Genomic DNA, 14131 nt, shown 5'->3' on the forward strand with positions numbered 1-14131 from the left:
GATTTCGACAAGTCACGTCAATCTGTAATGCAACTGATGAGACGGAAAATGTTTTTCGTATGCCACATGCAAACATACAGAAACACAACTACGGGGTTCCCACAAATCTCCAATTTGCTCACAGTTTTCCCACAACAAAAAAAACATAGTTTTTAGTGAGTTTTTGTCTGGCTACATGTGAACTGGACCTTAATGTCGGCATAAATGTCTATAAGTTTGTCAGTGAATGTAGCAAAATGTGACAGGAGGAAGAACATTTTGTCTCGGCCTACATGCAGATAAAAAACACTGAACATGTTGTCATGGTAGTGGAATCATCATGCGTTAAAATAACCCAATCAAAGCTCAGTTCAAGCTCATATGGAGTAATCTGTGGCGAAACTGAATACAAATAAAAAGATAATGTATAATTTTCATCCAAACACACCATTATGTATTGTTTTGAGCATCATGACAAATGTCATGAGCTCTAAATAAATTTTAGGCTGAACTTTGTGTAACCTTCTTGTTTTTTCTTTCTTTACACATACAGAGAAACTGACATTGACACAATTGTGCTTTATTGCTGTACAGAGACAGAATTATAAAACATTGGGATAATATTTATGAAATACCACAATCTTTTTGTTTTTTTCCACAAACACATACATATGCAAATGAAAATATATTGTATGTCAGGTAGAAAAGAAGGATTACAATAAAAAAGAAAAAAAAAACCATAACAAAATTATGAAAGGCAGTGACAAACCCCATATTTAGGTGCAGAAATAATAGAAAAACAGGAACAGAATGGCCATTTAACACTGACTGTAGCACCAGAAAGCTGATCTCTGAAGAGACGATTTTATAGATTCCTGACGAACAGAGATGGGCGACAGTAATCGGCCTGCCGTCAGTTATGCGTATTGTGGACTTTAATGTTGACAATTAGTGTTTGGGGTAGACGAAGGGTTCACAGTGCGGTGAAAAACAATTCTTCACATTAAAAAATCTGCATTTTCTCCACCCCCACCAACATGTGCATGTTATGGAAAGTCCAAACATATTGATCATGCAAGGTAAAAGCCTTATTTCATGGTTTAAGGGTATGCACAAAAATCACACAGCAAACCCGAACGCTGTTCATGATGAATGGTAGGTTTTGCCCTTCGGAGGGCATCAACAGAGTTCACCAGCTTATTATGCTTGCATCAGATTTGCTCCTTGATAATGTTTGTAGTTCTGCAGCCCACAAGGTGTTCGTGACGGAGGAAATCTGTCCTTTTGCATCGTTACCTCACTTTAGAAATGAGCTCCAAACGAAGACATAGTTCACATTAAGCAGTCAAGTATATTCTTTTTTTTTAGAAGCAAGAGCATATTCCAGTAATAATTCACAATTCAAAGCTACAAAGAATATCAGTGACGCTCGAAGAATAGATGTTTGCATTTAGACATTCAGTCAAAAAAAGCAAACAAAAAGAAAAACAAAGACTCTGGTGGTGGTGGTGGTGATTCCCAAGTCCTCTTGCACCTTTGTGCTGCTAATTTCTAAGGCTAAATCAATCAGACACATTGTGGGTGATCAGTGGCAAAGAGAAATCCATTAGAGCTATTGATACCTAGTGTCGTTAACCATTTAGGACAATCTCCCAAGATCAAACAGCTTGCCGAGACACGCCCAACACAAAGATCAACCACAACACCACATAAACATTGTGCAGTAAACAACTGTACGCATATTTAGGTCGATCTTCCGGCTTGCATCAGGAGAGAAAAACCAAAACAAAAACATAACAGGATCTGGAGGTGGATAATAAATAAGTAAAAATAATTCCACAGTAACAGACAAGTCATTGTAAAAAAAAAGAAAAAAAAAAAAGATTCACATTTTTTTAAATAAATCTCTTCCAGTTTCTCAGTCATTGCATCAATCCCCCCCCCAAAAAACAAAAACATTCTTCAATCTCAGAGTCCTTATAATGAACTGACTTTTTACACCTCATACATGTCTTTTGTCTTTTATTTCAGTCTCTAAGCTCTTCTGGGATGATGAAAGCAAAGGACTTCAAACATCAGTCGCTATTTACACTGACGTTACCATGGAAACACCCGTAAAGCCAGTTTCATCCGTCCGTTAGAGGAAGGAGGGCAGTAGGTCGAGCTGGAGAGAAGGTCTGTGGTTTGGGGTCAAACGGGGGAAAGAGGAGATGATGGAAAGGACTCCGGGGTGAGAGGTGAGAGGAGGACGAGCACACAGTGGAAGAATCTGTACAGAAGTCCAGTTGATCTGCGTGTGAGCTCTCCTACACGACACCGAACACACAAACCCGCTTGGTTGTCGACACAGCCATTGTTAGGAGCTTGAAACATTAGAGGCTCAGAACAGCAACGCAAACTCCGAAGTCCAACTATATTTATTTTTTTCTTAATACAAAACTAATGAACAAGTAAAAGAAAAAGTATATAAAAGCATAGATATGTATCTAAGAATAATTGGGGTTGTATACTGTATAGTCAGGCTGTCGTGGAAAAAGAAGAGTGCAAATAAATCATTTGAAGCCTAGAATTAATGACATTCAGCCTTTCAAGGTCTGTTGTGGGTAAAACTAGAAAAAAAACCACATAATTTGAAAGTCTCTCCTCTTCATCAAACTAATTTTGTAGATGAAGCAGCATCTCTGATCTGCAGGATAACTGCTATTTAATGAACAAGTCCAGAATTTAAAGAAGATGCCTTTATAAACCAAGAGGTCAAAGAATATAACTCATTTGAAGATTTGAGCAAAAGTTGGATAAATTGTTGTCATTATTTCTGTGGGACTTAATGTGTCTGACACAACCAAAGAAACATCTGACCTCATATGCTCTCCCCTAACAATGCTTATGTGATCACACATTAGCTTTTTTTTTTTCTTGTCTCATTTACGATGTTTTTCCTCGGCCCGCATTGTCAATAAAACTTATTTACTCTTTTAAACCTACCTGTACATCAAATAATTAAAGAGCTTACAGTATGCATCAGACATAACAATACTTCAATCGTATTTTCACTTGAATCACTTTGGCACAGTCGCGTGTTCACAACATGAACGACACACCCGTCTGCTGAAACATTCGCATCTTGGACAACTTGGTAGATTCCCTTTTCATGGTAAGTGCAGTGGTTTGGAATTTGGCCACAGGGCTTTTATTCAAGGCTGGTCAACAACGAGGACGAAAAGTACACCTTGGGATAATGCTGAGGTTAGCCTGACCCCTTGGTAGCTTGTTGCCATAGCTACCAGTAGCACTTAGGAGCCGAGCACGTCGAAGCCAGCTGCACGGATGTTAAAAACCTGGAAGTTCCTAAAGGCGTTGGGTTTGCTTGTAAACTTCACAAGTCCGCACGCAAGAACCCCAGTGTGAACATGTAGGAAGGAACTCAACAGTATCATCAGCACCATGTTGCGGGGAGGAAACTTGTTTTGTGTACAGCAGTAATGCAAGACTATCTATTGGAGAGGTAAGAGGCTCATTCGGCATCTGACCACCACAGACATGCTGCTGATTTGCTCTCGGGTGCAGCCTCCAATAAATGGACATCATCCTTTTGGTGAAAATAAATAGGCGTGTTATAATAATTTAATCTCTTATATGTCTGCTGATTTTTTCTTTTTATACATAAAGTATTTGATCATATAATAAAACCCACTTCCACAGGTACAGCTGTTTATGCATTCACACACACTGTGCACACTGAGTTCATGTCATATCAGGTAGAGCGTCTTCCACAGTCAGTGCAAATACAGGAGAAGCCGAAGCCCCAGGAGGCTCTTCAGCTTTCGGCCTCGGTTCATCAGCGTAGCCCACGGGCAGTGAGGTTGGTGGCCCAGATAAAATTTACAAAACAAACAAACAAAGAGTTTATCTTTGACGAAAGGATTTGAAGACGCGACTTCATTCAGACACCGTAGCTCAAGGAGAGGCCTTCCTTTTGGTCCAGAGCAGTGTGGGGGGCAGGGGTGGGGACTGAGGCGGCCGCTGCTTGTGACTGCTCCGCCCCTCACACTGCACCTGCCGCCAGCGGAGAAGCTCCCTGAGGGCGGCGCTCTCGTCTCTGTTGGTCAGATGTAGGCGCTGGAGCAACTAGAGAAGAAGGAGGAAGGTTGGTTTGGTTTAGAGAGGAAGAGCGTATTTTACTCGACAGGATGAGATGAAGAAGCAAATGTGTGATTAATGAGAGATGTGAAGGAAAAGTTTAGGTTTTTACTTCAACGCAGCTGGATAAAAAAACAAAAACAAAAAAAAAAAACAAGTTCTAGTCTCGGATTTTTCTCACAAGTGCTCAGGCCGTAAATCAAAATGTGCACACATAGAAACGCATTCAACCACTGGAACCAGAGCACGACACTACTGATGGGCAAGTCAATTGTTTAGGTAAAATTAAAAAGGATTCTCAGTTTTTCGTTGATAATCCAAACCAAGAAAATATGAAAAAGAAAACGTCCGTGCTCGGTTATAATTCAACAGATGAATCATGTGGAGATCAGCTTTGTAATAAATTTTTTATTTTTTTTACTGATTATCAAGACAAGATTATTCTTCACTGATCACAGAGTCTTTAAAACACAGCTTGTGATCTGGGGGGGAAAAAAAGCAATAAAAACCATCCAATTTGCCAAAGCCTATAAACATTAAACATTTCTACAATCCTACTACGAAAATCCATTCGCTCTGCTGCATCTAAATTATTATTAATTCTCAAAAAAGCTAAATTAATCTTATTTATTCCTGCTGACATCCATCACGCGACCCAGCAGTCGGCCTAAGCTAAGGGTTTGCTATTTCTTTATTCCATCTGTTTAAGTCTCTTGTTTCGCTCTCAATAGTTTACACACTATGAGTTCACCAAATATTACATGGAGGTGACCGGATGTCCAATGAGTCCATAATCTAAATGTATTCATCTAATTGTGTCAACTTGTGAATGTATTTTGTATTAACCCGAGAAAAAAGAATGCTTCAAAGAAAAGTTATTCTTTCAACAGAACAGATTTCTCCAAAAGTTCAATATTTTCACTGTAATATTTTCCAAAACATGTCACTTTGTCACAGCAGTCACACACGAGCAGCAGTGTGACGTAGGTGAGCATTATGTTTCTGATATCCATATGAGATTAAACACTCAGATTGGCCGTCTGCACTGGCAGACGAGAATCTAATCCATAATTTACACGTCTCTGCTAGGCTATTTAATGCTGTGGTGCCAAGCAGGAACACCAGCTTCTGGAACAGTAGGCAAAAGGGAACACCATGTCCTTCTGCAATGCATGACTGCACACGGACTCACGCAAACACAAATAGACTGAATGCAACAAGGCTCAGAAACTACTGGAAATGTTCAAAGATTCGTAGTTTGTGACCGTTCTGACTGAGAGCGCTGCACATTTAAGAGGTAATCTTCGAAATGGAACTATGAACATGATACGATGTGAATATAGCATTTACAACATAAAGAAAGTTTTATAGTAATAGTGCTTTAAAAATAACTTTTCAGAATATTATGAAGATTCTATGCACTAAATGCACAAGTTTGGGTCAGGTAAAGCTTGAAAACCCTAACCCTTTCCCCAGTCCTGATGGGTAAACAAGACTGACTGACATAACCAGAACAGGTAACTTCTTGATATTGGAACTCAACTGTGAAATTAAAAATATTTAGCAAAAATGGTTATGCATTTATCTATTATTGAGATTTCCTTGGAACCATTGTGTTTTTTGATAAAGAAATAGTCGGATGGTGATTCTGTATACTAGCTTTTTTTCTTAGGAAAGCATATAAATACTAAGAAAATGTAATATTCCAACCCCAAGTGTGACTTTGGTTATACCTCATTTGTAAAGAAAGTAGAAAAAGAAAAACAAAAAAAATACGATGGTCTAAAAAGAACCTTATGTTTTTTAAATGTGTGTTTGTCCCAATCTGGTTAACATCAGAACAGACTGTACTTTTACAGATGAAAGAAGCAACAATATCAGAAGTCAGTAATCATTTCTGTGTGTGAGCTTATTTTTTTTTTTCTTCTTGGAAATATCTTTTTTACCAGCGGCTTTAGTTCCACAAAGTATCGTACTGTTTGTCCTTCTCATACGTTTCAGAAATGGGAATGTGTTGTGCTGCATAATTCTGAGAAGGAAATGTGTGAAGACTCCCACTTTAAATGTCATTGCCTTTCACGAGACATTGTCTGAGGGGATAAACAAAACTATCAATCCTTGTCGTCTTCAGTCACTCAGCCGTCTGTCAATTTGCTATATAATTAGCCTCGACTGCTCTTGGAAAAACACAAACCAGCCTATTCATTCCTAATCAGCTTGCCCCCTTTATCTTCCAGCATCCTTTCTTCTTATTAGTTATGAAAGTCCTACGCAAACACAGTTTGGAACGAAGCTAACAGACAAAAAAAAAGATTCACAGAATGAACTTAATGAAGAAATTAATGACACTGAAACTGATCCAAAAAGCCATCAGAAAAGTATTCTCTCATATCTTTTCCTCGCAGTATTTGCAACATGTCTGCAGTTATGAGCAGAGGATGGAAGAAGACAGGACAAACACAAGTGTGTGTTTGGTTTCACAAACATTAGACATGTATGAATATAGTCCAACTTTTAGTTACATGAATCACCAGAGTAATAAATAAATCATTTAGCAGCAGAGAATTTTGACCAGGTGAATAAGAACTAAACTCAAAGACTGATCAGAGGTTTTTGTGAAGTTTTGTTCTGTTGATACAAATTCTAGCCAATTATAATTTCTCTTCCAGAGCTACAGTAAACAGCATTCAAAATATTTCTTCTTACCCTCCTGCTAGTAAACAGAAACGTTTAGTGTTGTTTAGTGTTACAAACTGTAGATGCCAACCTTAACTTCAGCCTAATTTTCTAGATCTTTTTTTTTTTTTTTCAAAACCCCCCCCCCCAATGCTTTCAAAATCAGCATCTTCTAAAACAGATGCTAAAACAAGTTAAGAGCACCTAAAATTAAAACAAAGCAACTTTGCTGAAATACCTTCGTTCTCCCAGATATCTCCTGGCAAAACGCTTCCAGGGCGGGTAAAAATTGTGGCAAAAAAACTCGCTATGTACCCAAAAATATTGTTTACAAGACGACCCAAAACGTCCACGGTGCAAAATAGCAAATAACATTTTCAGCATACAAGTGTTCTTTCCTCAGTGACCATTTTCACAGTTGAGTTTTGACTGTCAGCTTAATCACCTGATGATTAATGGGAATTGCATTTTGAAATTTGTTGATTTTTCTGAATTAATTTTATCACTGAACTGGGATCACTGGGAGCACCAGTACGTATCATTGGAGATCTAGGAATGAGGAATGCCCAGCTAGCCTATGTTTCCTTTTCATATATAAACAAATGGTAATAAGAGGTTTCTCTACAAACAATAAAAAAGGGAGCAGATGAGCTGTTGATGAAGTTATGCAAAAGCAGTGTTTTTCACAATTTTGGCTTCCTGATTTCATGTACATGTTGATGAGAACATTATGGTCTTCTTCCCTTGGCTTTGGTTGCTTATAAAAGCCTCAGGCTCCATAAATAACCAGACTATTAATCATTTTCTGCCAATGTTCTGAGGAAGTATTATGCTTTTGCAGAATTTCCATGAAAAACACTGCTGTTGCCGTCAGGCTTGAGATCAGCACGGCCGTGACACACTCACCACATCCCTATTTATGGGAAGTGTTTCCGGTGAGCCCACCCTGACCACCCTCTTTGTTTTAGAGGGCAGCCCCTGCACCAAATGGAGAAAAGTTGAGATGCCCCCTCTGGAAAATACATGAAGGATAAAAGAGCAAAAATGTTAGAACTGCAGAGAAAGAAAGTCTTCTCCGTACTCGGAAGGCGCTGCAGACGTCTAGAAACACTGTGATTAGGAAAGCTGGCGCATCAGCATTTTACCTGCGTTTACACACAGGTCAGCTGGAAGTGGAGGGGAAATGTGTTTCTTCAGTCACAGGATTTTAAAGAAGGAACACAGAGTCCTTTCACACCTTTGTGGAGTTTTATCTATGAAAGGTGAATCCTGTGAGCTCGTCTCAAAATGGTACACCGTGTCCTTTGCTTATTCTTTTGCTTCGAGCTTAGCTGAAAATCACTCGCTAATCCAACCTGCTATTAAAGTTCTTTTAGTTTTTTTCTGAGAGAAAACTTTGTGTGAAAGCCTGAATATTATTCAGCATGCAATATATTAGCACCTTAAAGCTGCAATATATAACTTATTTACAAAAAACCCCCCAAAAAACGGTTTTTACATATTTGCTAAAACTGTCACTATGACGTAAGAATAGAACGTGAGACAGATAATTAGTGAAAAAAAAAACAAACTCCTTTGCCTTCTCCTTGATCTATTGCCACCAAGAGAAATACAAAAAATCAGTCAGGAGGAGGGACTTTGCTCTGTCAATCACTTAACTTTTCTAACTTTAAAAAGTTAAAATATCTGTTTATGTGCACAAACATCATGAATAAAGCTGACTGTGATGTTTATCATATGGTTAAGATAAATTGCTGAAGTTCAAACTGAACATCAGAAAGAGGAAGAAAGGAGATAAAAGTGACTTTATAAGTGTCATAGTTATTGGTACCTCATACTTGTCTAAGGATTTCAGAAATTGATTTTCTTGTTCACTCGTCTCTTACGGTTACCAAGAATAGCTTAAGATAATAATAAGGCATCTATACTTTTATCTGAGGTAGTATGTGTAACACCATAAGGTAAGAAAAGGAAACAGTGGCTACAATTCACCTCAGCTCACCAAAATCTGACAATGACAAGTTGAAAAATGCTGCCTTTTCTGATGAGTCTGGATTTCAGCTGAAAACAGTGATCCGTCTTGACTTGGAACAGATTTAGCAACAGATCATGTCTATGTGCACAGAAATCTCAGACAGGAGAGTTAAGGTCATTCTGAATGCAAAAAACGGTCCGACACAAAGCTAGAGAGGTTTACCTCATAAAATGTGCAGTGCACGTGTGTAAAACTCAATTTCATTATTTGAAATTGCAAAAACAAAAATCCAAAAGTAATTTAGATGTAGATTATTACTGTATCTTGAGATCAGGATGAAAAAAAGATGCACATTGTTCAGAGAGAGTAAGAACCCTAAACCCATCTGCAGTGTAAAACATAGAGGACTTTTACACATATTAATAGAGCTTACTGTCTCTAAACATTTATGATGTGAACCTCACCAATAAACACATATTACTGACACTTCTATCCTCTATTTCAGGCACGAGCTAGTAAGTGTTTATCTCCAATGTTCTACATGGTAAAATTCAAAGAATCAATCTACCATTAAATGTTAAATGAGTCACATTCTGAGAATGTTGTTGTTTGGTTTGATTTTTTCAGTAAATCACAGGACTGTTTTATCCATTTTTAAATGACAACCCGGATCTATAAAGAAAAATTGAATGTCATTTTTGGAGAGAAAAAAAAAGGGGGCTGTTACTGGGTGTTCTTGCCAGAGGTGAGATTACAGCACATGATAATCACTATGAAAGCTTGAATCTGTATTTCCGACTTGCTCTACCCTCTGACTTTTTGTATGTGGCATAGATCATGCGAGTTTGATTTCCTACTGCTTTAGGCTTGCTGATAATTACAGCACTGCTTAGTTGTACCTCCGTTTTTCCACTTGGATGTGTGTGAGTTTGGGTTCGAGTGGACAGGACAGTGAATTTAATCCTGTAACAGTACACCTGCCTGTAGTGTCTGAAGAAGCTCGCATGTCAGGAGAGGTACATGATGTTCCAAGGAGGCGACTTTTTCCCTTCGCTTAGTCAACGAACCCAAACACAATAACATCTATCATTACAGGGGCTGTGCTCTAACCGTCCGTGTGTGTTGCTACTGTGAGTGTGTCTGAGTAAATGTTTGTGTGCCTGTAACCGGCCGTAAGCAAACTGATCTCAAAATGAAGGTCAAGGTTTCACAAAGTCTGCAAAAGTGAGGCAGCGTCTGGAGTTAATAGGCTGAAATAAGAAAAATAAAAAAATTACACAGAACCTGAAGCGGAAAGGAAAATTAGTGTATTAATCAAACAATTCACCATTTTTGGGGGTATGCATAAAATATTAGAAGGGAAACGCTTTGTGATGTGTGATTACCTGAGTATGATGGCTGTCCAAATGTCTGTGCAGGGAGGTGGTGCTGGAGTTCGACTTGCTGTGACTCTCATCCTCCAGTGATCCTGAATATTACACAAACAGCAAACACCCAGCCGGAGGTCAAATCCAGCTCTAAAATATTCCAGTGGCATTATTTTCACTGTACATCTCAATAATTAGACAGCAGCCGAAAAGGTCTTTTTATTCAGCAAATCAGTAAAAAAAAATTAACTCAGTTATTATATAGAGTCCAATACACAAGAAGTGAAGTATTTCAATAAAAATAATGAAAATAGAAAGTTAAGTCTTTCAAAATTTTTTAATGTTGCATAAAATCTTTAAAAACGGAAGTCTAAGCTTGATTTGGTCAACAAACTGACCCGACCAAGCCCAGCAGAGACTCTGTGGAGTAATATCAAGACCAGCAGACAAGCTGAAGTTGCTTCTGAGGAGAGCTGGTCTTTCATAACACCTCAGCAGAGACACTGACTGATTGCCTCAGTAGCAACAGTCTGACATTTATGTGTTAAGAAACTTAATTATTATCCTTATTCAATTTGTTAATATTCCAAGAAACTGAATTTTTAGTTTTTATTACATGTTAGATCAAAATTAATCACTTTGTGTAATGAATCTACACAACATATATGAATATAGTTTTTTGAACTGTTCAAAAAGTGAAGCAAGAAAAAAAATTTTGTATTTGAAATAACATAAATAAGTTTTATTTTCTATTTATCAATAGTTTTAATGATTAACATGTGAATTTTCTTCAGATATGTATCTTGACTAATTTGGTCATATTCTATTTGAAGAAAACCAACACATTAACAATAAAAACTATAGATAAATGATAAATAAAACTGTAGCAAATAAATCTCAGATATTTAAAATATCAAAACAGATTTTTTTTGTTCACTTTTTGAACAGTTCAAAAAGCTAAGTTCACATATTGTGCAGACAGGTCCATTATCAGCTCAGTTACTTTAAGTTACAACATAATAAAAAGCCAAAATGTTTGACTTTTAGCTTTTTCTTTAGTTTTTTGGACCCCAAGGCTGGACTTTGCCATTTACTTGTTTTTTCTCAATGAAGATGAGAGCAACCTGCTTTTGGCTGTCATATGTAAACTTATGGAAGAGGAAACAGGGAAATCCCTAAACCTTGACTGACCTAGACAGTATAGCAGATCATGATTTCAAGAGATCATTTGTCAGGAAGGCAAAGTGTAAAATGTAAAGCTTTGTGGTATTACCATTAGATATCTGGTTGCCATTCTCCACAGGGACAGGGCTTGGGGGATGGAGAGAGTGGTTGTTGGCGTTCTTGTCTTGCAGCTGCAGGGATGGGGAGGTCGGCGCAGAGCCACTTTCCTCCCTCCCCGGCAGATTGATGTTAGAATTGAATCCTGGAAACAGAACAAGCAGAGAAAACACAATATATGCAGAAGTAACACTTATTCCGACTAAAATCAGTGGGATTTCAACATTTATAAAAAGGTCTCTAAACTTAATACCGCTCCTGGTAATATCTAAAAAAGCCTGAAAATAAATCACATTCTTATTCTAGCAGAAAAATTAAGACAAATCTAACGGAGGGGGGAAAATGCAATGTTAAAGAAAAAACTGTTTTTCCCATATTATAAACATTCCTGGAAACATTTTGTAGTTCATATTTTAATCTTCTCCATTTGACGCGAGAGTTGAGGAACTTTTAATTAGCAGTCCATGACAAACTCAGAAAGTTTCAATTATTAGCATCCTTGCTACATCATGCTGCCCTCCCATGGTATTAGAAAATACATTTATTCTTCTCATAAAATATTTTACAAGGTTGAAGCAAAGAGAGAGGACTCTTTGATTATGCATTTTTGCAAAACCTCTCTGGATCATCCAGGATCTAGACTTTTCTTTTTCTTTCTTTTTTTGGAATACCTCCTAAATAAGGTTGCTCCAGGTTGCTACTATTTACTCCAATTTTTTATTTTTTATTTATTTTTTTGGATCAAAATGAATTTTAATTATAACTTGCTGGTTTCTTTTATTTTATTTTAGGACCTTTCAAATGTTTTTGCAAGAAGGGAGAATATTTGTGAACGGTGCAATAATATTCATTGATTATTTCTAGTTGAGAAAACGTTTTTTAATTATTTGTAACATGAAAATGCAATTTCATACTTTTGCATTTTAAATTTTACTTTTTGAATTTGATTTTACTATGTGAAAAGTTTCTATTGGTTGAGATGCGTTTCCAAAAGCCTCTGCAGCTCTTCAAGGGTCATATGAAAACTGCATAAGTGACTCTGGCTGCATGTGTTAGTAGATAATCAGCTGTTGTCTCGCACCAAGAATGTCTACCTTTTGTCTCTCAGCTCACCCACACCCACCCAGTCACATGACACCTAAACATACGCTTGACAAACTCTAATATAACATATTCGCTTCCAGAGTTAAAAATTGTGTCCAAGAAGGAGAAACGATCACTTCAATTCCAAGTTTGACTCCGGGGAATGTGGTAAAGTAAAACTGGATGCTAATCCTCTTCATTTGTTTGAAGTATGTTTTTTTTATGACACATACTTGTGGAAAAATCCCAAGACCACCTGCCGTCTTTCCTTGGTATTCCTGTGGTTTTCTCATACCATCGGGGTGAGGACAGGGGGAGGGGGTCCAGCAGGGGAGTCAGCTGTTCTTCACAGAAATGTCAGGGATAGCAACTATAACCTCTGCCCGCTCCCTAGAGCCAAGTATCACATTCAGCCATTTGACTGCCAAGAGGGAACGGAAGTGGCTTGTCCCGTTCAACCCGTAGGCATCCCTATGCACTCAGATCTGAGGCGGCCCGCTGTGCTCTGCCTGCTCAAAATACCCCGCTGCCCACCCCACTGTCACACACACCACTTTCCATGATGCCAGTGCTTTTTCCTGCTCCGGTCCAGGTGCTGACGAAGACTCAAGTACAAGATGTGATGTGGGGCAAATGCGTCATCATTCACTCGCTCACATACAGTGTCTTATAAGGCTTTCAGCATCCAGCTCGAGGTACTTTTCACCGTTATAGAAGCATGACGCAATAGCTTACTACGCAAACCGAGCAGCTCCTCCATAAGGCAATGGAAAGATGATGGTTTATTTTCACCAACAGCTACTCCTTTCACTCTGCTGCAGTTTTTTTTTTTTTTTTTTACATCTCCTCTAGATATTTGACCAGGTTGTACTGTACACCGTTTCAGAGCGTTCACACTCCCCTCAATACAACATGAGTGAGCCGTTAAATATTTGATGTGTAATCCTCATCATTCTACTGCTCATACATTATTAACAAAGCTCCAACTTATAAACTCTGAGGAAACACAGTCGGGTAGCTGAATTTCTATCTTCTCTTAAAGGCTAAAGTTGTGCTAAGACTGCATCAAAATAGAATATTTGCATCATCCCAAAGCAATCTCTTTTTGGGTTTGAATAGTCTGACCCGGTGACCCTCCACTGCACCAACTAAATGTTTGCCCTACTTTCTATAATTTTGTGTGCGCTGCATGCAGTCCCACTGAACTACCTTGCACAATAACCCAGAACTCAAACTGATTATTATGCGACACTAAAGGAGACTATGCAAGCTTGCTCATAAGCCAGCATGCAAGAAAGGAAACGTGGAAGCCGAAGGGCACGGCAAAGCAGATAGTAACAAATGGGCTTGTGCAAGTCTGCCAACAAGGATGGCTATTGCAACATTAACATAACAATATTGATTTTTCTATTGTAGATGTTAGAGAGCCTGATACTATTCAAAACCTGATCTAACTAATCTGCAGGTAAGCTCATGTCTGGCTTTGTATGTCAGTCAGCAACCCCAGAGGGGACAGTCCACTTCCCGTTCACTCTCTTCACATATGACTTGTAATACCACGAAAAGAGAGGCTTTTTTCCAGAAACTTTTATTACTTTGTTATCATAGGTTATGTGCACAGAGCCTGTGA

General features: G+C 38.2%; 1 protein-coding gene across 5 annotated transcripts in view; it reads right to left on the reverse strand.

The window, feature by feature from the left end:
• Positions 1 to 538: 538 nt before the first annotated feature.
• Positions 539 to 14131, reverse strand: part of myo16 (myosin XVI) — a 111214-nt gene continuing 97621 nt past the window's right edge. For 4 of the 5 annotated variants that reach the window (XM_008401520.3, XM_008401529.3, XM_008401512.3 and 1 more), the window contains exons 33-35: positions 11411 to 11563; positions 10156 to 10238; positions 539 to 4107 (exon numbers count right to left, since the gene is read on the reverse strand). In XM_008401520.3, the coding sequence (XP_008399742.1) occupies positions 3937 to 4107; positions 10156 to 10238; positions 11411 to 11563 (407 nt within the window). In that variant the 3' untranslated portion in view covers positions 539 to 3936. Of the gene's footprint in view, positions 4108 to 7701; positions 7808 to 10155; positions 10239 to 11410; positions 11564 to 14131 lie in introns of all 5 variants that reach the window. The other variant, XR_532800.3, reaches the window with a different exon arrangement.

This window comes from Poecilia reticulata, chromosome 2 (genome assembly GCF_904066995.2).
Source record: "Poecilia reticulata chromosome 2, P_reticulata-male-v2, whole genome shotgun sequence".
Taxonomy (NCBI): Eukaryota; Metazoa; Chordata; class Actinopteri; order Cyprinodontiformes; family Poeciliidae; genus Poecilia; species Poecilia reticulata.